The following is a 21,026-nucleotide window of genomic DNA, read 5'->3' on the forward strand; positions in this document are numbered from 1 at the left end:
ATATATATATATATATATATATTCATCAACGTTAGTGTTTGGGTTAACTTTTATGTACCTCAATTAATTCCACGGATCCTGAAGTTAACGATTATGTAAATCTCCAGTGACCTTGAGATTTGTAAGTTTTGAACTGGTAATTTTTATAAAATAAACCTAAAACCTGAACAATTAAACTATATTCCTCATAATTATTAATATATTAATAAATAATGTGGCGGTCATCCAAGCACAATTCAAAGCCTTGATAGACCAAGTCTAGGCTTTAACTGATATCTTTGTATGAAAGTCCAGTTAAAAGATAGACCAACCACGACAACTTAATATAGTTATGTCTGAATTTTGTTTTATTCAATTTTTTTTTTAATCATGGATGGATTTTACTCTCGTGCTGATTTCATCCATGACTTCATTCATAAAATTTATACATCATCATATTATTTAATTTTTTTTTCTATTGTGATTTTCTTTATGGGAATATTTACATGTTAGTTGATGTTATCATGTGACTAACTTCTCCAACTACCATTTTTTAAAATATTTTTTATTTAAAAATATATATAATTTTTTTTTAATATTAATATATTAAAATAATCTAAAAATATTTAAAAAATAATAATTATTTTTTAAAGTATTTTTTATTTAAAAATATATTAAAATAATAATTTTAATCAGTGGTAAAAATATTAATTTAAAAATAAATTAAAAAAACTTTTTTTAATTTTTTTAAAATATTTTTAAATAATAAAAACAAAAAGTTTCTACTTCTCCTGTAAGTATTGACAATCAACGTGTTACGTCGTGTTTAACAACACTGCTCAAAAGACTGGCAGTGACCAAAGATACCAATAATGTTTCACCTTTTTTTCCCCTATAAATTGCGGGAGCCTTCATTTCCTATCAAGCTCTCTCTCGTCAACTTTTTTCACTATTGACACTCCAACCCCTCTCAGAACCCTCAAAAAAGTTTCCCGAAATCCCTAATCTATTCACTAAATCCACTTCTCAAGATTTTTTCACTCAAGGCACTCTCGTTTTCTCCTCCCTCATTTCAGTTTCTCTTTCGCAATTCTAGGGTTTTTATTTTTTTTAATTAGGGTTTTCTTGCCGTTGTGTTTTGTGCAGTTACGAATTGGAGAGGTATCGGCGATTTGTGAAGTAAATGGAGGTGACTGCCGGAGTAGCGGCAGCCTCACGAGGTTCGTTGTCGAGGAAGGAGTGGCGAGCGGTTACGGAGCAGCAGCATAGAAATGGTGGTGGTGGAGAAGAGGTGGTGAGTGATTTCTTGCTTTATCGGGGTTTGTTTGGTTGATGGGGAAATGTGATGGGAAACAGGAAAAAACCTTGGTGTTTTGATTTGGGCTTTATGGAATCATGCGGATTTTTAATTATCATGTTTTTGAGATGCAAGACAGGGAATTGGGTTTCTCTCTGTGTGTTAAAATGTGCTTATATAGTGGTTTGTAGAAATGTATTGGTGATACCCTTGACGTGGAATGTTTGGCTTGTATGGTTTTCGAAGCAAGCAAGGGTTTGTTTTGAAAACCAAGTGACTTAGCTAATTGTTTTTGAGGCCATGGGTAAATGGGTGAAATGTTATTAGCTTTTTTGATGGGAAAGCTGTCTCTTTTTTGGTTATTTGAAGATGGGGAGATTGAATAGAGTTAGTAACTGGGGTTTCTTTTCCTTTTTAGATGTTTTTCTGTGGTGTTTGTTAATGGGCGTTTGAATGCAAACCAAAAAATATATTTCTTCGAGTTTTCAGTATCTGCTAGGCAATCAATGTGGGTATTAGATGATTGGTTTTTGGGTCATTAACTGTGGAAGCTTTTTATCACAGAATTTGGAACGTTCAAAGTTGGGCCAATCAGATGAGAGAACAATATATGAGGTAAATGTTGTGGTTTTTGGGGCTGGGTGTTTGGTTAACGGATTGTATAAAGTTAACTTGGTTTGATGTTTATCAAGGTGCAGCATGGAAGAGAGCCTGTTGATGTGGACTTCTGTTCGATCACAGTTGATGGGGGTTTAGATGATGACATCTTGCAGCAGCGAATTCACAGCATTGCTAGACAAAGAGAAGAGTTGCAACACATGGAGACTGAGCTCAGAGCTCAAGTGATTGCGGGGTCTGAGATCATGGAAATACAGAAAAGCTTCCATGCACAAATCAAAGAACGTGAAGATGCTGCTGCAAAGCTTCAGGTTTGGATTTTTCTATCAATACAGTCTCAGAATTCTTCTCCTACTATATACAAATTGCAATAATTTGTAATTGCATTAAACATTTTCTGGTCATTGTGTTGGGTTTAAGTCTGATAGAAGTTGTAAAACAGCCACTGTATGAATTTGATCAGGTTTGTATTGCAATTACAGTGACCTCACCGGAAACCCTCATGTTCAGGTCCATAGATTTTGTTGAATGTCTTTATGTTATTCCACAAAGCAGTTTTTAGAAACTGTGTAGTGACTGCTCAACAATTTCTCATTTCTGCAACAATTTCCCTTATAAATGCAAGCTTACTATGCCATGCAGGAACAACTGCATGAAAGGGGACAGACCATACATGACTTGGAAAGGAGAATGGAAGAAAAAGATAGAGAACTGCATGCAATTAAATTAGATAATGAAGCGGTTTGTTCATCTCTTCACTGTACCTTTGGACACAGTCTTTGTGGCAAGCCATATGTCATGTGCTATCTCTTGTCTATTCTTACAGGCCTGGGCTAAAGAGGATCTTCTCAGGGAACAAAATAAAGAACTGGCAACATTTAGGTATGTCACTTGTTCATTGTTTTGACACTGTTTTATGCCTTCGTTTGATGGTAGAAGCAACTTTCTAATTTTATGCAAGGCTTTTAAAAGATGTGCACGTGAGAAATTCATAGACTATCATACGTTTGGGTCTCAATGATTTTAAAAAAAAATTTGTTGAGCTTTTTTGATTTATTTTACTCTTCTTAAAGGTTAGGTTGGGTCATTTAAGTCTGGATGGGCTAATTTAGATGGTCTATTTCTTTTTGCAGAAGAGAGCATGATCATTCTGAGGCTGAAAGGGCACAGCATATACAGCAATTGCACGACCTTCAAGAACATTTTCAAGATAAGGAAAGGCAGATTCTAGAGTTGCAGGAACAGGTCTGTCCATCAATTCAGTTCTGATTTGCTTGCATTTTTTCATTGAGTGGGAGTTGACACTTCTGGTTTTGATCAGGTGCTGTTTATAGAAAACGGAAGTTTTTACTATAAGATTGCCGAACAAGAATTCTTAAACATAAAGTAACACTGTTATGTTACAGCTTAAAATCAGGAAAAGAAAAGGAATTCTTGAAACATGTGAGTGGGAGGTCTAACATTGATCTTTTCTTTCAGCATAGGGTTGATCAGGAGACCATATATTTGAAGGATGAACAATTGAAAGTTTGGATTGCACGTGTTCAGGAGATGGACGCCTTGCATTCTAATGCCAACCATTCCTTACAAGCTGAATTGAGAGACCGCACAGAGCAGTATAATCAGCTTTGGCTTGGCTGTCAACGACAGGTCGCTTGCTTTCTTCACCCTTTGCACTTCTTTTCAGTCCTTGGTTTATATCACTTGGGCCTGATGTGTGTGCGTGTGTTTTTGCTGCTTGCATGCATTTGTTCGCCTGTATCTCTGTTTGTGATATTTTACTGTATTCATTCAACTGAAAAACCAATTTCTACATTAAGATATTGAAATTTTACTACAGTTTTCATTCCTTGGTGTGTTTTTGTTCACTACACATCACAGAACAATTTACTGTTCACCATGGTTAAACATTTTGTATTGACTGTTTTTTCCCTCTCTTGTGGTCACTGATATCAGTTTGCAGAGATGGAGAGAGTTCATCTACATACTGTACAACAGCTTCAGTTTGAACTAGCTGATGCCAGAGAAAGGAGTGGATCCTATGCAGACGAGTCACACCTATCTCAATCAAACACAAAGGATGAATCAAACTTTATTCAGAACAATGGTAACCAACTTGATGTAAATGGAACTGCTGCATCCATTGCTAGTAATGGAGCACTGTCAAATGGGAATGCGGACAATGCTCAGTCTTTTGCGTCAACTGGAAATGCACATCAGGTATCTTCCATATCACTGTGGCTGTTTTTTCCCATAAATCTGGGCCCGTTTGGTATTGTGGTAGTGGTTGCTTTTTAAAGAGCATTTCGCTTGGAAATGCATGAAAGAATGTTTTTTCATTTTTTAAAATTCATTTTTGACTTTAGCATATTAAAACGATCTAAAAACATAAAAAAATAAAATTAATTTGAAGCAAACAAAAAAAATTAATTTTTTTTTTCAAAAACGCTTTTGAAATACAAAAACGAATGGTCTCTTAATGTATGTAGTCCTGCTCTTTTCCAAGTTATCAGTGTGAGAACTGCAGACACTGACTACTCTTCTATTCTACAACATTGTTGCTGCCATTCAGTATATGTAATGCCACTTCATGTGTCCTCATATTCCTGGTTCCCCTCTCACCATGACCTCCATTTCTCTGGCTTAGTTTTGAATTTTTCCATCCCTCTTTAGGTAGCTGGTTCCATAGTATACCCCTAGAGCTGAGATCTGAGTCATGCCTATTGAGATATGAGCAATCAAAAGGATTCATACTGTGGAAAACACCTAATTTGATAAGACTGTTAATCAAAAGGATTCATACTGTGGAAAACACCATACAGATAAAATATGTTATAGGTGTTTCCAAGTTTTTTTCCCAATAAAAAAAAATTGTTTCTGTTATGCAGTAGCCAGTAGGTAATTGAAACATACTTTTTAGTAGGAAGTAAAATTAAATGTTCAAATCCTATATCCATGACTTCCAATATCTGTTCTGTTGATCAATAGACCAACCATGTTGCTGGTGTTCCAATGGCTCCAACATCCTTACTCGGGATGCCTACCTACCTTCCACCTGGGCAGGTGACTGCACTGCACCCATTCATTCTGCATCAACAGGGGATTCCCCATTCTATGGCATCTCATGTTCCCCAATCTCATGCTGGACATTTTCACTCAGTACCTGCAATGTCATCTGTCCCGCACTGGCAGAATGGGCAGGTAACTATTGAATGGAAACTTCTTCTGTCATCATTGTAGATTTTATCATTGTAAATATTACAGGTGCTTTCTCTTTGATATCACTCAATAACATGTTTTCTAACCTAAACCATGATAACAATTTGTATACTTCCCTTTTTTTTAAAAAAAAAATATTTCAGGCTGTAACAGAGAGTGCACAATTACCTGCACAGAATCAACTTGCATCATCTGAAGTTGATCATAACCTTATGAGTTCAGATGGGAAGTATGACTATGAAAGGTCTGTTAATGGCCACGAGTTTCATCCAGACTATCTAGATGTTCACATCAGTCAAGGAGCAGAGCCAGATTCTGTAATCTCATCATCCACAGGGGAATCACAGGTTATGCATATTAAGTTGTTGCCTTTGTAATCAATAGTGGCAGAGTTATAGTAAAATAAATTTGGGGGGAGGGAGATATGAAAATAACGATGATGAGATAAACTATAAGAAATGTGTCATTAATAAAATTATCAGAAATGTATCATCAATAAAGTTATCAAATTTTTGGAGGGGCCTCACCTTAGATACAAGGGCCAAAATGAACTTTCTAAAAAACACGGGGCCATTGACTCTCTACACAAACTTATGTTTCATGATGATTATTGACTGCCTGCAAAAATTCTACCTTCTGCAGGTTATTGAGTCGATTGACAGGGGTTACTTGGTCAATCCCCAACCTGAGCAGAGCTTGCAAGAGATTTCTTCCCAATTTAATGATGCCTTGAGATTGAATCCTCCTGAACGGAATACTGAAACGAAGGTCTGTGCTTGTTTTTGCTGAAAGTTCCTTTGCATTGCTGGTTCCATTTATTGGGTTGTTTTTACTCCATTAGTAGCATTTGACAATTAGGGCAGAAACTAAAATCAGTTGCATATGGACTGGTGTAGGATCAAAATGTTTTGAACTTTAATAACCATGGCCAAGCTTTGATGGAAGAGCAAGCAAGTTCTGCTGCCAGTGCATCACTATCTGAAACATCCACGCATTCAGTTAATGTCAACGAAACCACAATCAACAATGGAACTGCTGCTGTTTCAACTAAAGCATTGATCTCATCTGAGCAGACAAATATGGTCACCGGAGGAAAAACTTCTGAGACTCCTCTCCTCGATGAAAGATCTCTGTTGACTTGCATAGTTCGCACCATTCCAGCTGGTGGCCAAATTCGGATCAATTCAACGGTTAGTGACCGAGTAAAATATTTTATTATTCCCATCTTAGCTCATTTTAAAATCCTTTAAGAAGCAATGATAATTGCCATTCATGTCAATTACAGCTACCAAATAGACTTGGCAAGATGCTTTCACCTTTGCATTGGCATGATTACAAGAAAAAATATGGAAAGCTAGAGGACTTTGTGGGTGGTCACCCAGAAGTGAGTTTTTGGGATCTCAATTTACATGTTTGCTTACATGGACTGTAACACTGTATCTGAGCCTCTACGTTGTGATTTCAGTTGTTTTTGATCGAGGGTGACTTTATCCAGCTTCGGGAAGGAGCTCAAGAAATGATAGCTGCTACAGCAGCTGTTGCTAAAGTTGCTGCTGCTGTTGCAGCATCATCTCCTTACTCATCATTCTTGCCTTCTGTGGCTGTTACTCCCATGGCACAATCTCATCGACTTAAGAAGGTTCCGTCAATTGAATCAAAGTTTTCTAATGGTGTTAATTTTGGGGTTGCCGGAGGCATATCAAATGTAAAAATTTTGAGCAAATCAAAAGATTCTCAAGAACTAAATGTGCCAGATTCTGATAGATCCAGCGTAAGCAGTACTCAAAGCAAGGGCTCAATTCATGGGACATCTAACTCAATTTATACTGGAAAACAGCAGAGCAGGTATGGTTTAAATCCTTCTAAATATTGCAGAATTTGCAATTTATGTTGGATAATTTAGTGATGTGTACCAGTGGTTTAAGAGCTCATTGAGTTTTATGTGTTTGAATGTTTTCAGGACAACTGGAGCTGCATTAACTTCTAGAAGATAGTATGGTAATAATAATTATCTGAGATGTGCATTTGCATTGTATGCCACTTCTAGGTTTCGGTGATCATGGATTCTTGTCTATGTTTTGTGTGATTTTCCATGGATTTATAATCAATTTTAATTTGATTTTGCAGGGGGCAATGTCCAACATATGAATGAATTCATGGAGTTAATAGGAGTGCAGATTGGGCATTTGTGGGTGTGATCTGTGGTAGAATTGTGCTCTTGATGAAATTGCCAGCCATCTTTTGCTTCTGATAGAATCCACCATTGGACTTAGCTGATTTTTTTTATCCTCTTTAGTCTTATGCTTTTGGAAAAAACCTGCTTTTTGTGTGTGTTTATGATACCGAAGACGAACTCGTTCAACTTTCTGCATTGATATTCATGCACACAATTGCTTCTGTGCATTTGATAGTCCTTACCTCCTCCTGTCAGCTCCTTTTCTTTGTGAGTTTTCTCTAAGCAAATTATCTTTGCTTCACCCCTCTTTTATTCTTCCCTTTCAAGTTCTTTCATTGGTAAAAATTTTAACTAGAGCATTGTTTCAGCCGCAAATGAATGCATCAAAATAACAAAAAAATGGGCTTTCTCATAGCTTTCATGGGGCTTGGATGTTGAATGTTGTGACAAGTATTGTTCAAGCATTGTTAAAATGGGGAAATTGGATATATTATTGACTTGATATATGTGACTTTTATTAGAAGAAAATCAGAGATATTGGCTGCGATAGAGAGCTATTTGATCTCTTTAACTTGATGGAAATAAAGATTGGTCATGTGAAATCATCAAGATGTGTGGATTATCCACTCATTGTTGGGGACCAAAGCTTATTGGCTGGAATATTCTGTTAGTGGCTGGGGCCTGGGGGTGCTCCCTCAATTCAAAATTAAGTGGCCATTACAAAAAAGAGAGAACGAGTTATTTAATGTATTTTTAAAATAAATTAAATAATTACTTTTATGTTTTTAGTCATCTTATGCTGTGTGTAGTCTACAATCCGAAAACAACTCTCAACTTGAGAAGCACACAAGGAACAACAAGAATTAATCAAAGTTTTGAGGCATCTTCACGCCAAAGCAGTCCTGTGTCTTACCTTAGACTTGAAACCCCAGTTCCAACTACGCAATGCAAATACCCGCATGGCCATGGGCATAACATTGTTTCTCTGAACCTTGACATTGTTTGAATGATATGTTAAAGTTCTTAATTTATGTCGCATCAGCACTGTGTGAATAACTGCCTTTAACAAGAATTGACAGTGAAACCAAACAATGCCCCCATATTCCAACTTGTATGAAGCTTTTCAATCTGAACCCCTAGAAAAATAGCAGCAGATTTACCTGGAAATTACTGAGCATACACACCCATGAAAGAAAAAGAGAATGCCTCTTAGTAATGCTTACAAGATATATTAACCAGACAGCCTACAGAAGAAAATGCAGTTCAATAGATATTCCTGTACTGCTAGTTCTGAGGCAGTCCTAAACTACAGACATTCTGGGCAATCAGAATTTGCTGGTTTTAGGCATCAGAATCTTGATCAGTGACACCGGGTCTCATTCTCATCTGTCCTTGGGTGAAGTGTTGCTGTTGGAGGTGTGGTGGCAGCTGTTGCTGCTGCTCATGCTGAAAGTTCGTTTGGAAAGGGAGCTTCTGATTGAAGAAAATTGGTTGCTGAGTCATAGCAACTTGAGATGGCTGCATGTACTGCTCTTGCTTCACTGCGGGCTGCTGAGGGGGCATCTATTTTTTTTTTTCAACAGAAGAAACAGTTCAAATTCAACAGCAGGCTATCCAAAGCCGAAATGAATTTTTGTAGGGGACACAGCCAAAAAAAAAAGAAAAAAGAATGTGTTCAGGTCTTGTTCAGCAATTTTACCTGAGAAGGCATTGTGGTTCCTTGTGGTTGGGCATCAGCAATTCTTGCTAGGTACATCAGGTTCTGCTGTAACTGGGCTTGATACCTGAATCATTGGCAAATTTTACAAGAACAAGTGTGTGAATATATATGTACCTGTCTAGATGAATCACAAAGTTGCAGATAAGAGCTAACATAATTTTCCGTTCTCTTTCTTAACATCAACATCGAAAGAGAGAGAGTTAGAGGCAAGATGGCCTTTCACATTTTTATTCAGAAAAGACACAAATGTGACATATACTAGTAAGGGAAGAAAAAGATTCATCGGTGATGCTCATAAGAGTTACATGAAGCTGATGAACCGAAGACTGAAAGAGAAGCTCATAATAGTTCATAGCTCCCAGTTCATTTTGAGCCAAAAATTCTGCAAGATTAAGCATGATGCAAAAACTTAGGTTTATCTTATATCACAGATGATTCAGAAACATTAGCTAGATCATAGTTGTTGCTACCCGTTCACTCTCAATGGACACTTTGTCTGAGCTAAGGATTGATGTCAATTATAAATCTTTTAATAAACCAACATTTTTAACAAATCAACACGTGCTATTCACCAATAAGCAGTGCCAGAGGTGAGATTTTTAATGTTGTTGTCCAAATTACCTGTCAGTTGGTATAATACATTCAGTTATGTATTCAGTCTTCGTTTCCAATGCCATGTTAAAAAAAAAAGTCCACTGAAGCTAATCAGTGATCTGTTATATCATGAACAGCCTTGCAATCTCATCAACAAAGGAGAAGATTAAAAGGATTCACATGAGCGGGTAAGAAATGTGGGTGGGGGGGACTGGTTTACATTGGATATTGGAAATAGTCAGAAACATCAAGCTCTCAGCAAAAATATTTGAGTTCAAAATTAGGCAGATCACACCATTTTTGTGCCAGAAAGGGAACAAACAAGATAAATGGCATTGCAGATAGTTTGTAACTCACGAAGCACATTCAGAAACATTTCCCTTGTTCTGATTCTCCAGTATAGCCATAATCAGCTGCTTGTTCTCTTCTAAGTACTGCATGAATCACAAATAATCACCATCTTAAACTTATAATCAAACAATGAATTTCATTTTCTAACCAATTTTTAGGCATTGTCTGTTCCATCACAAACAATCAAATCAATACTAATTAGTAAGTTGTTAGGGTCTCTGTTTTGCATAAGAAAAATCTACTTGACACAAATGCTTCAATGTAGGTCACAAAAGCATAATTACGTTGAACCCCATTACAAAGAATAGAACCAGAGGCAGATCAAAAGAACACTCATGTTGAATCCTTATTAACATTAACTAATTGGCGAAACCTGCCTTGTCTTTCATTTTTAACAGAAGAACCACCACCAAAGTACCATCCTCTGAATTACCTCAACAATTGTAACCATCCGTGCCTCATCAATTATTTGATCACAGAATGACAGCCAAACTGCTATCCTTTTCTGTTTGGAAGTAATCAAAATTCTCTGCTCTAACACACAATCCCTCACTTTATTTTCAAAAGAACACCAAAAATCAGAGAATATGAACAATTCCCAACAGGCCAGCAATATATACATGTAAAACATGCTCAAACAAAGAGCTAAACTTTAAACAAACCCCATCAACAACAAGAAAACCTTGCCAACCCAGAAACACAACAAGCAAAAAAATTCAATAAAACCAAGTTTTAAAGCTCAGAGGCAACACCTGGATCAACTTTTAAAGCTCAGAGGTAACACCTTGATCAACTAACACCATTGTCCAGGATTTATAGACACAAGTTAGACAAACAAGTCCTACTACTCTTACCACAAACAAATGCATGCAAGAGGCCAAATCCATTACAAAAAAAAAACATATCTAGCATGCCAACATTTTAACTTTTTGGAAAAATAATATGAAGTGGGTGTACCTTTTGAATCTGCTCAGTGGTGATGCTCAACATTTGTTGCGGTGACTGCTGCATTTAAAAAACAAAACCCAAAAACCCTAACTGCAGATAAGAAATTAAAAAAAAAAGATTGAGAGAACCAAAGAAAGGAAAAGGTTTGTATAGAGAATTCTGAGGGTTACACCATGACCCTCGAGAAAAATAAAAATAAAAATGTATTCTTTTTGTTTCTCTTTTGCTAAATTTGGTAACAAGACAAGGATTCCCAAACGGTGCCGCGTCAAAGGGTTGTTTTGTAGTGTGGCAAGACACGTCGGACCTGTCAGGCTGGCTAACATGGAATCTAGACTAATCCGCGTTAAAAAATACAAAAAAAATAAAATAAAAATAAAATTGGCTAACCTAGTAAAAGCTTTCAATTAATTCAAAACTTAACACTTGATGATTTTTTTAAAATTTTTTTTATTAAAACAACATGATTTTAATAATTTTAATTTTTTTATTCAATTGATCCTTCTAACCTAGACCTTTTTCCCTACTAAAGTTTTACAGCTATGGAAGCACCCCTTTTGTCTGGAAGGGACAAGGAGAGTAGGAAGGCTGGGGGTTTGGTTTGGTAGTAGGTGGATTTTCTTGCCACATTATTATTTATTATCTAAATTGAAAATTAATTAATTAATTAATTTATTGATTTTGATATTTAATATTCATGTATATGCCTTAAATACATATATTTTTTATTTTATATTGAATAATAAATAATATTTATACAATGAATAATAAAAAATCAATAAATAAAAAATAAGCTTTTTACGCCCTAAATATTTATAATAGAATATAAATATAATAGAGTAGATTTCAAGTTTCGATTTATGATTAGTATTTCACCATTAAAATAGAAAACGTCGTCGTACAAGACAAGGAGGAACACCAGCGAGCAAAGACAAAGGGCTTGACACCATTTTAGAATTGAAGAGAGAAAAGAAGAGAAAGAATGGGTTACGTATTGAGAGTGAGATTGGCTTCATTCTTTGCAGGAGCAGCAACTGCATCATTTGCAGGACTTTATCTCCTTTACAAAGATTTCAAGGTTGCCCATGATGCCATCTCTCAACAGGTAATCATCAAAATCAAAAAAAAAAAAAAACTGCTCTTTTTAAGCTGAATTTTGCAGTCAATACTCACTCCATTTAGCATCCGTGAAAAAGGCAGCGACTTGAGGCTCAATTGGTCGTTATTGCAACATATTAATCATGGGTTTTCATTTTTATCGTCTCTTTTTCACTGTGTTTCCTCGCTTGAGTTGTGCATGTTGTGGAATGGTATTTGTCTGTTGGCATTTGAGAAAAAAAGGTAGAAACTTGAGGTTCAACTAGTCCTTATTGTGAAGTTTTAATCATGGGTTTTGAATTTTTTCTCTCCCTATTTTTATTGTTTTGGTTTTTGCTCTTGATTTTTTGTTTGTTGTGGAAGAATATATGCTTACTGGGCACTTAGTAGATTGATATTTGAATGCGGATCATCTGTATTGATTGCTCTTTTATATGGAATTTAGTAGTACTAAAGAAGATCGAGGATCCTAAGAGGCAATAAAAATGGTATAGAAGCAGTAAAGCTAGTTGGAGAGAGGTTATATTTGGGAGAAATACGTAGAAGAAGTATATCCTTGTAAGTTGAGAAGGTAGATTTACAAGATTGATTTGTTAATGGTAACTGTGCGTGTTTTATGCTCCTGGTGTTGGTCGCTTTTGCAGTGTTACCCTGTCTTTATGTGTTTGTTACTAGGTGTTGGTTGTGTTAATTTAAGGTTATATGGGCTCTTTTCGCAGGATGCTTTACTTACTGGCATTCTTTGATGAGAATTCCATGTCGCCTGTTCAGACAGAAATCAAATCATAATTTGTCACAACTAATGCAATTTTTGTGGAAAACATGCATTTGAAAGTCAAAAAAGTAACTGTGGTTTACTTTTGTCTAGAGAAATCGTACAAATAGTAGAGAATGATTTGCAAGTCTGGTAATGGTATCAGAGGACACCAATTGAAATTCCATTGCACATCCAATTTTTAATCTCTTGATTGTATCTTCGTGATTTATATAACATTCTTCAAGCATTGCCCCCCTTAATGCTGCATCAAAGTGTTTAATCTCTTGTTGCAACATGGAAAAGGGCATAACTGACTGAAGAATGTTAGAATGCTAATTCCGTTATCATCTGTTCATAAGATGTTGTAAAAGAAACAGTAGGAGTATTGCTCTTGCTTTACAATGAAATAAATTTTTGGGTGGAGTTATTAGCTCTCCATCAAGTGTTAATGGCACAGTACTTCTCTCTCTTTAAAGGTGAAGGGCCATTAACAACTGATGGAGTGTCAATAGCCCCAGCCTAAAGATTTTCTGTTCTTCTGGATTAAATGCATGCTTTACAATTGATGTTACCTGCAGCATTATTCTCAAAGGAAGGACCATGGTTTCCTTCTTTAAGTTTTTCTGAATGTGCAAGGCTGTAGGATAGCGGGTTTATAATACAGGACATGAAAGATTCTTTTTGTGTGCATGTTTGGAGAACTTGTGAATTTGCTACTCATATGCTATTATTTACTCTTTCATTCTCCAGGTGGAAAGTGCTCATGAATCACTTGATAGACGGATCTCTGCATTGGAAAAATTGAAACAAAGTGAAGCTCCACAGCCTCTGCAAGCAACAGAATAGGAGATTCAAGATGTTCTACTGTAGTTTGATGTTGTGGCTTCAGACATGTTTTTCTGATAATGCTGTTGGTTTCTATATGGATTTTGTCTCCTTGTTAAAGAATAATCATGACTCCTAACTCTGTATGGTAATACTCAATCAGTTTAAAGAGTCTTCCTGAAGAGGCAAGATTGCAATCTCTATTAGATGATTGGCAATGTATGAGTATTCAAATTTTATACGTGGTTGATATTATTATGTAAGATGTTGGAAAAGTATTTATACATCATGTCGTAAAAGTTGCTGGGTTTTTTTTAGCAACGGCTGGTTAGTTTCTAATGATAGTCTTATTATTTGGTGCTCCATATCATCCGAAGGCGTGAATCCGTGAGTGTGGATTCGTCTTAGTAACTGGACATTTTTGTCACTTGTAATTGCTGTAAATAATGCACACCATTCTTGCAGATGCAACTATAGAAGTTTTCATTTGAGATGATGATAAGCTGCGATAAAATCAGTACTTGTGCTTCCTATCTCAATAGGAAGAGATAAATGGGAAACTTACACAGATGAGTGTTGCTCGCATTTTGGTTCATGGATTGTCCTGAATCGATATGATTTTATCTGGGAACTAGTTGGTGCTTCTATATTGTTTGATTTGCTGTGCTCTGGCAGGACAAGCCTCCCACCTCACCTCGACGACAGTTATTAGAGGCATTTGGAAGGAACACAGCAAAAAACAAAAAAGCTGCTTGTTGTGCGCTAATGATCAATCCTGATCATCTTTTTTGGCACATGGAAAGCATCAAAGCTCAAAGTTAGGTCTTTATATTTCACGCATATTCAGCATGCAATAATACAGGGTCTGTGTAAGAGAGCCTTGATGAAAACCTGACTTTCTATAACAGGTCAGGACTCAGGAAGGATATAAGATGTTTTGGTTCGAATTGTTTCTGTTATTTACTCTTCTTTCATGCTTATCATGCAATTTTATAAGAGAACCTACTACATCTCTCATGGATGGTCTCTTATCAGCCACTGATTCAGTGCACTCAAGTGCCAATTCTAGCAGTTTCAAAGCCTTTTGTTGCTCATCTCTATCCCAGAAACTGATTTCTCTATCAAGGAAGCAAACACATTCATCATTCTCTTGCAGCTTCTTCCTCGTCCAGGAAACGATATCCAGACCTTCTTCAAAGCTGGGGTCTACTGGAAATTTTCTGCAAACAATCTCTAACAGAATGACTCCGTAGCTGTATACATCGACTTTCTCTGTCAATCGGATTGAGTATGCATTTTCTGAAATTTTGGACAAGGAAAAAGGAGAAACACAAGACAGGAATTAGTATTTGAGCTTCGACATAAATTTTTCATGATTAATGAACCGAAAGAACGGTTTAGCTTGGTAGAAAGCGACTTACCTGGTGCCATGTAACCTAGAGTTCCTACAATTCTAGACCTCGTCGAGCTTGAATCAGAATCAAGAAGCATTTTTGACATCCCAAAATCTCCAACCTTGGGTTCCAATTCAGAATCCATCAAAATGTTATCTGATTTGACATCTCTGTGAATGATTTGTGGCACGCAATCATGATGAAGGTAAGAAAGGCCTTGTGCAACACCAAGAGCAATGCGATATCGGGTGTCCCAATCCAAAGCCATGCGTGGTTCATGTCTGTGCAGGACATCAAATAATGTTCCTCCAGGCATGAATTCAGTTACAATGAACCCATAACCATCTTTAATGCAGTAACCCCCCATTCTCACGATATTTCGATGCCTGACTACGCTCAAAGTTCTCATTTCAAGGCTAAAGTTATCCCCAGACAAGCTCACCTTCTTGACAGCCCAATGCTTTCTGGAGTTTGCGGATTCTGTCCTGTAAACTGTGCCATGCTTGCCTCTCCCAATTACATATTCCTCACTCCTGCCTTCTGTAGCACGCATTATATCTTCAAACTGTAAATCTTCTGGCAAATCTTCAGTATGCGATCGACATTCACGAAGAAGTGATTGATCACGGTGATATTTATGTTGAAGGACTCGAACCACTATTATGTAAACCACAGAACAAAGCAATGCCATAGAGATAACAACACATATAATGACACCAGCCAACGCATGCCGGTCAAGCCTTCTTGTATGGCCTCCTCTAACATTCTTGCAGTCTCTTGCATCATTACCTAGCAAACAAAGTTCAGGATTTCCAAGAAAAGACCCTGGATATGAAGCCACTATTCTCATCCATGAAGTTGGAAGCTTGCCAGAGAGTTGATTGAATGATATGTTGACAAAGTAAAGGGAGATCATGTTGTTGAGTTCTGTCGGCATCTCACCATAGAAGCTGTTGCATGAGAGATCAAGAATCTGTAACTTGTCTAGATTGCCAAGGCACCCAGGGATTTTACCAGAAAGCTTATTATAGCTCAGATTAAGAACTGAACTAAAATGGTTGATCTTACTCAAACTGCAAGGAATAGGACCTTCAAGCATGTTACTGCTAAGCTGCAATTCAAAGAGACCTTGAAGAGGAGAGAAGGAGTCAGGAATAGCTCCACTAAGTTTGTTCTCTTGAAGGAGAAGGCTTTCTAATTTTTCCAATGAAGTGATCTCTGAAGGAATTTTTCCTGACAACTGATTCTTACTCAAGTCTATTTTAATTAACTTTCTGCAATGACTGAGGTCAGAGGGAATGCTTCCCGTTAAATTATTAGAAGAAAGTCTCAAGGCTTGAAGATTTGCAAGCTTTCCAAGCTCAGGAGGTATAGAGCCAGAGAATTTGTTCCCTGAAAAATCAATCATTGATAGATTGCTCCAAGAACCAAACACTGCAGGTATTTTTCCTTCAATCAAGTTTCCTCTAACTTCCAAGTAAGAAATCCCAGAGTTCCTCTCCAAATCGGTTGGTATACTCCCCTCTAGAAGATTGTTACTCAGAATCACCCTCCTTAGAGACAAACACATGCCAATCTCAACCGGAAAGATCCCATTAAACCTGTTGTCCCCAAGGGTCAGAACTCTCAGATTATTGCCTTTGCATACATTAGGAGGAATTGGTCCGTAAAGGTGGTTCGAGGTTAGGTCGAGTCTATCAAGATCTGGAGAATTTTTCCCAAGATCAAATGGTACCTCACCAGTAAGATCATTATGAGCAAATGAAAGATAGGTGAGTTTTGTAAAATTGGTGATTTCAGATGGGATTATACCACTCAAATTATTGCTATACAGAGCTAATATTTTAAGGTTGCTCAATCTCCCTATCTGCCTTGGAATATGGCCTTCAATAAAATTATTGGACAAGAAAAGAACCTCAAGATTCTCAAGATTACATATCTCAGGAGGGATGTTCCCTCCTATAAGGTTATTCTGAAGCCTAAATTCAACAAGTGAACTGCAATTTCCAAGCTCAGCAGGTAATGAGCCATCAAGCTTGTTGTCAAAGAGAATTAGATTGGTCAAATATTGGAGAGTTCCAACTAATCTAGGAATATGACCAACAAGATTATTACCAGAAAGAGCAATGGTCATAAGCTGAGGGCATTGAGAAATCCTCTCAGATATTGTGCCATTCAGCTTGTTCCCTGAAAGAACAAGCTCTTGTAAATTTTCAAGACCCCATAAAGTTTCTGGAATTTCCCCTTCAAGTTTGTTTCCATCAAGATAAAGAGCTTCGAGTTGCAAAAGACCCTTGAAAATCTCTGGTGCAATGACTCCTTCAAAATTGTTTTGAGAGGCGATAAACACAGTAAGGTTTTGGCAATTACTGAGAGTAAAAGGAAGAGATCCAGAAAATGCATTCTCATGAATCCAAAGATCAGAGATTGCGCAGAAAGGTAAGAAATTTGGCAACAACCCTGTTAGGTTATTTGTGTTAAGATACAGAAAATTCAACTTTGGCAGAGAAAATATTTCACTTGGAACCGCTCCACTCAAATAATTGTTATACAACCCTAGGTATTCAAGGTTGGTGCAAAAGCTTACCTCAGGAGGAATATTACCAGAAAGAGAGTTGTAGCCCAAGTCTAACTGTACAAGCTTCTTTGATTTGAAAACATCAGCAGGAATTGAACCTTCCAAGCCATTGTCATTGAGAAGAATGGTATTGAGTTGACCACAGTTTACAAGCAAGTGAGGAATAACACCGGTGAAATGGTTTCCACTAAGATCAAGTAAGACCAAATGTTTATGGCGGCAGAGATAAGAAATGGAGTTGTTTAAGACACCAGAAAGACCATATCCTGACAGGTTTAAGGCCTTGACTTGAAAACTTCTGTTGGGATAGCAAGAAACTCCAGGCCATTGGCAAGGAGAGGAAGATGAGCTTGATTGGTTCCATGGCAAGAGCTTTTGAGAAAGTAACGGAAGACTATCTTGGAACTTGAGAAGGTCAATTGCTGATGAAGGTAATGAGGCTGGTGAAGAAGCTTGGAAAAGGGTAAGAGAGATTAGAACAAAACATTGGCGAAGCAGAAACATGGTAACTAGTTATCATAGAACAAACTAAACATGACAAAGGAAGTGGTTTCGTTACTGAAGTTGTGAGCAATATTCTCTGTCTGTGTAATGGTTTTTCTTCTGAATTTATAATGTTTTTTTACTGTTTCCTATGAAACTTTAATGTCTTTATGTGTGTAGATGAGGTGGGGCGGCAAATGCTCTTTATGGGGAAACTAATGGCAGCAGATGTAAAGAAAGAGGTGCAAGGTGTTCGTTTTGGTCGTTTTGTGCAACTTTGACACTAGAATATTTGAGAGAATGTGAAGCTTTGCTTAAAAGAAAAGTTAAATAAGGGCCATGTTGAGGAGATAAGGTGACTATGATTTTTGCCATCTGCCATCTTATTATTTTAAGCCAGAATCATGCACGTCACCAATATAAAAATGATGTTGTTTTCAAGACTCATTAGGGCCAACGTTACTTCAACATTTCTCCATCAATGAAGTATACACAAAGGCACCCTAGCAAATTATTATACCCTTCGTATATTCAATGCTTTCTTTTAACCTCGTGTTAAACAAGTGGATTGTTGCACAGCACCAACCTCTAGGCTCTAGGTCTTCCATCTTTTGAGTTCATTCACCAATGTCTTTATGTGTGTAGATGATTTAAAAGCTCTTTTGAGTTCATTCACCAATTCATCTACTAATTCATCTTAAAATCAATTTAAAAGAGGATTTAATCTCGATTGATTTGAAAACTAATTTGAAAACATTATTTACCAATACAACTTATTATTACATCCTTTGTATATTCAATGCTTGCCTGATTCTCTAGTTAATATAGACATTCCTGATCTGTTGGTTGCTCCAGATTTGTTGCTGATGAGTCCCATTTCCAATTTGGGATTCTTACTATTTCAGCATGTACACAACAATGAGCTTTGCTGCCTATAGGATGATGCACTTGCCAGCAGCCATAAAAACCTGCACCAGCATCATTTGGGGCACTCTATTTCCTTCATAAAGACTACAAGCTCGCCCACGATTAATCCTTGTTACCACTTAGATATAGGGATATCTCAAGGTAAAAGAGTTTGAAACTGAGGGTGCATGGGGGAGGTATTTGCCCACCAAAATTGTTGTTTGGCAGCTTGATAAACTCTAATGTCGTCAACTGCTCTAATTTTACTCTAGACAATAGTTGTAGATATGGCAAGTTTTCTAAATAAGCTGGTAGCATACCTCCTCGATTATTTCAAGAAAGATCTAACTGTAACAAGTTCTTCGGTTCTTTTTTTTTTTTTTGAATAATCATCAAGAGTATATTGAAAAAGCTATAAAGCTAATAGCCAAAATGAAATAGAAAAATATAAAAAAAAAATAAAAAGAAACAGAAAAAAAAACACAGACTTGGAGTTGGTAAGTAGTGATGGAAGCATCTTTTATAGATATACCAAGTTCTTCAGTTCATACCATCCTGAACAATTTATTACAAATCATGTCAAATTAAAGTAGTGATGGAAGCATCTTTTATAGATATAATTGTAGGCAGGTGGAGAGTTTTTAATTTACCTTGAGTTGGTAAGGTGCCATCAAGGTGACATTCACTGACAGGCAATCAAACTTCAAGAGCAGACAATGCTTCAATATTCGGAAGAATCTATGTTGGGAAAGAACTACGATCAAGGAATAACTAACTATTCAAGGTTTCTCCCAATAACTGAAGCAAATTGCATTGCCGTGGACTTTTTCCAGATTAACTACTTCTAACTTCTTCAAAAAGTCATCGTTTAAAAAAAATGATTCTTTAAATGTTCATAATCGAATTTGGTTAGGTAATTGAGTCACGTTCAACTCGCTATGTCAATTAAATTTAATTGGGTCAATAATTTTTTTAATTTAAATTAAAACTCTGACCCATAGCTCTATATATCATAAGTTTTCCAAGTGAAAGTCATAAGTTCAGGTTTAATAACCATGTTTTACACTACCATTTTGTAGACCTAGTACGGCATGCAGGCCACCTTCCTTTCCTATTCATTAACAGGAAGTTACTGTGTTGTCTACTAATTAACATCCATTCTCCATGGATTATCTTCTTAGTATCCGGAGGATAACCAGCACCTTAACTTGAGAAATAAAACTAGTGCTTTCCCAACAGCCTTTAATAAGAAACTGCATAGAAGTGATCAGAGTTATAAAAAGTGAGTTAACCTATTTAACTCTCCAAATCTAGGAGAAGGTAAATGTGTCAGCTGCAACGGACGAAGGGAAGGGCCAAAGCGAAGGGAAGATGCGTATAACACATGTAAAATACTATGAAAAGCTAAGAACTCCATCCCTGAGACTAAGCATTGATAATAAAATCTACAGTTGAGAGACCAAAGAGTTGATTTAAACTGGAGAGACATCTAAGGGGATGAAACTCTCTCATGAGAATATTTGAAGACACTCTCAAAATATTTACTCAACTAGAACGATCAGAAGAAAGAAGTAATTAAAAACAAGGTCGTTCATGATTTCTAGTGGTTCGAAAACTTGAGAGCGTTTCCTCATTGGAATTGCAAGTGTGTCCTTGAACTACCTTTGGTTTTAGCTTGTTTGTTGCTGTCTTTCTTTTCATTACCAGCCATGCTTGTGTTTAATTTACATTGCCAAGGCTTACCCTAGGGAGAACATCACCTGAAATTAAAGAACTATGAATGACATTTAGAAATGTAATTAAGCAGATATTGAAGCTCCTAAGCCATTGTGATACAGAAGTCGGCCACAGTTTCCAAGTGGGAGGGGATTACTCCACTAAAATGTTTCTACCGAGGTCAAGAAGACCAAATGTTTGAGATGGGAAATATGGAATTTTTCAAGATACCAAAAACCCCGAATCCTGACAGGTTCAAGGCCTTGACTTGAAGTCTGCCGTTGGAGGATAACAAGAAACTAGTTGAGAAGATGAAAAATATTGTTATGCAGATATTTTTTTAAAAGTTAAAAGATCAAGGGGTACG

At 36.7% G+C, this 21,026-nt stretch overlaps 4 protein-coding genes across 6 annotated transcripts; 2 read left to right on the forward strand and 2 right to left on the reverse strand.

Moving 5' to 3' along the window:
- Positions 1–820: 820 nt before the first annotated feature.
- LOC133678318 (uncharacterized) lies at positions 821–7,590 on the forward strand. Of its 2 annotated transcripts, none has more exons than XM_062100606.1 (17): positions 821–1,025; positions 1,126–1,273; positions 1,841–1,891; positions 1,969–2,205; positions 2,537–2,635; positions 2,721–2,776; positions 3,028–3,139; positions 3,374–3,544; positions 3,851–4,114; positions 4,883–5,095; positions 5,257–5,460; positions 5,756–5,881; positions 6,010–6,303; positions 6,399–6,497; positions 6,579–6,958; positions 7,074–7,111; positions 7,241–7,590. In XM_062100606.1, exons 2-16 carry the CDS (start codon positions 1,163–1,165, stop codon positions 7,105–7,107), a joined length of 2,451 nt encoding a protein of 816 aa, XP_061956590.1. In that variant the 5' UTR covers positions 821–1,025; positions 1,126–1,162; the 3' UTR covers positions 7,108–7,111; positions 7,241–7,590. The 2 variants fall into 2 exon arrangements, with proteins under 2 accessions (XP_061956590.1, XP_061956591.1); XM_062100607.1 differs by having other exon boundaries at positions 1,975–2,205.
- Positions 7,591–8,444: 854 nt separating this feature from the next.
- LOC133678319 (GRF1-interacting factor 3-like) lies at positions 8,445–11,294 on the reverse strand. Of its 2 annotated transcripts, none has more exons than XM_062100609.1 (4): positions 10,912–11,294; positions 9,961–10,037; positions 8,989–9,073; positions 8,445–8,852 (listed from the first exon to the last, which is right to left on the reverse strand). In XM_062100609.1, exons 1-4 carry the CDS (start codon positions 10,963–10,965, stop codon positions 8,631–8,633), a joined length of 438 nt encoding a protein of 145 aa, XP_061956593.1. In that variant the 5' UTR covers positions 10,966–11,294; the 3' UTR covers positions 8,445–8,630. The 2 variants fall into 2 exon arrangements, with proteins under 2 accessions (XP_061956593.1, XP_061956594.1); XM_062100610.1 differs by lacking the exon at positions 10,912–11,294 and adding an exon at positions 10,707–10,859.
- Positions 11,295–11,791: 497 nt separating this feature from the next.
- Positions 11,792–13,899, forward strand: LOC133678906 (uncharacterized). The gene is made up of 2 exons (XM_062101420.1): positions 11,792–12,007; positions 13,508–13,899. The coding sequence occupies exons 1-2, from the start codon at positions 11,885–11,887 to the stop codon at positions 13,601–13,603; spliced, it is 219 nt and encodes a 72-aa protein (XP_061957404.1). The 5' UTR covers positions 11,792–11,884; the 3' UTR covers positions 13,604–13,899.
- Positions 13,900–14,389: 490 nt separating this feature from the next.
- Positions 14,390–18,301, reverse strand: LOC133678907 (leucine-rich repeat receptor-like protein kinase PEPR1). Its single transcript, XM_062101421.1, has 2 exons — positions 15,004–18,301; positions 14,390–14,881 (listed from the first exon to the last, which is right to left on the reverse strand). The coding sequence occupies exons 1-2, from the start codon at positions 18,056–18,058 to the stop codon at positions 14,499–14,501; spliced, it is 3,438 nt and encodes a 1,145-aa protein (XP_061957405.1). The 5' UTR covers positions 18,059–18,301; the 3' UTR covers positions 14,390–14,498.
- Between the last annotated feature and the right edge of the window lie 2,725 nt (positions 18,302–21,026).

Source organism: Populus nigra, chromosome 18 (assembly GCF_951802175.1).
Source record: "Populus nigra chromosome 18, ddPopNigr1.1, whole genome shotgun sequence".
Classification (NCBI taxonomy): domain Eukaryota; kingdom Viridiplantae; phylum Streptophyta; class Magnoliopsida; order Malpighiales; family Salicaceae; genus Populus; species Populus nigra.

Bases quoted from the DNA above. Each gene is read 5' to 3' on its own strand.
- LOC133678318 (XM_062100606.1), top strand. From the start codon at position 1,163: ATGGAGGTGACTGCCGGAGTAGCGGCAGCCTCACGAGGTTCGTTGTCG. The intron at 1,892-1,968 runs GTAAATGTTGTG...ATGTTTATCAAG, and splicing joins ATGAGAGAACAATATATGAG to GTGCAGCATGGAAGAGAGCC. The intron at 2,777-3,027 runs GTATGTCACTTG...TTCTTTTTGCAG, and splicing joins AAAGAACTGGCAACATTTAG to AAGAGAGCATGATCATTCTG.
- LOC133678319 (XM_062100609.1), bottom strand. From the start codon at position 10,965: ATGCAGCAGTCACCGCAACAAATGTTGAGCATCACCACTGAGCAGATT. The intron at 10,038-10,911 runs GTACACCCACTT...TGATTCATGCAG, and splicing joins CCACTGAGCAGATTCAAAAG to TACTTAGAAGAGAACAAGCA. The intron at 8,853-8,988 runs GTAAAATTGCTG...AAAAAAAAATAG, and splicing joins GAACCACAATGCCTTCTCAG to ATGCCCCCTCAGCAGCCCGC.
- LOC133678906 (XM_062101420.1), top strand. From the start codon at position 11,885: ATGGGTTACGTATTGAGAGTGAGATTGGCTTCATTCTTTGCAGGAGCA. The intron at 12,008-13,507 runs GTAATCATCAAA...TTCATTCTCCAG, and splicing joins ATGATGCCATCTCTCAACAG to GTGGAAAGTGCTCATGAATC.
- LOC133678907 (XM_062101421.1), bottom strand. From the start codon at position 18,058: ATGTTTCTGCTTCGCCAATGTTTTGTTCTAATCTCTCTTACCCTTTTC. The intron at 14,882-15,003 runs GTAAGTCGCTTT...CCAAAATTTCAG, and splicing joins TCTAGGTTACATGGCACCAG to AAAATGCATACTCAATCCGA.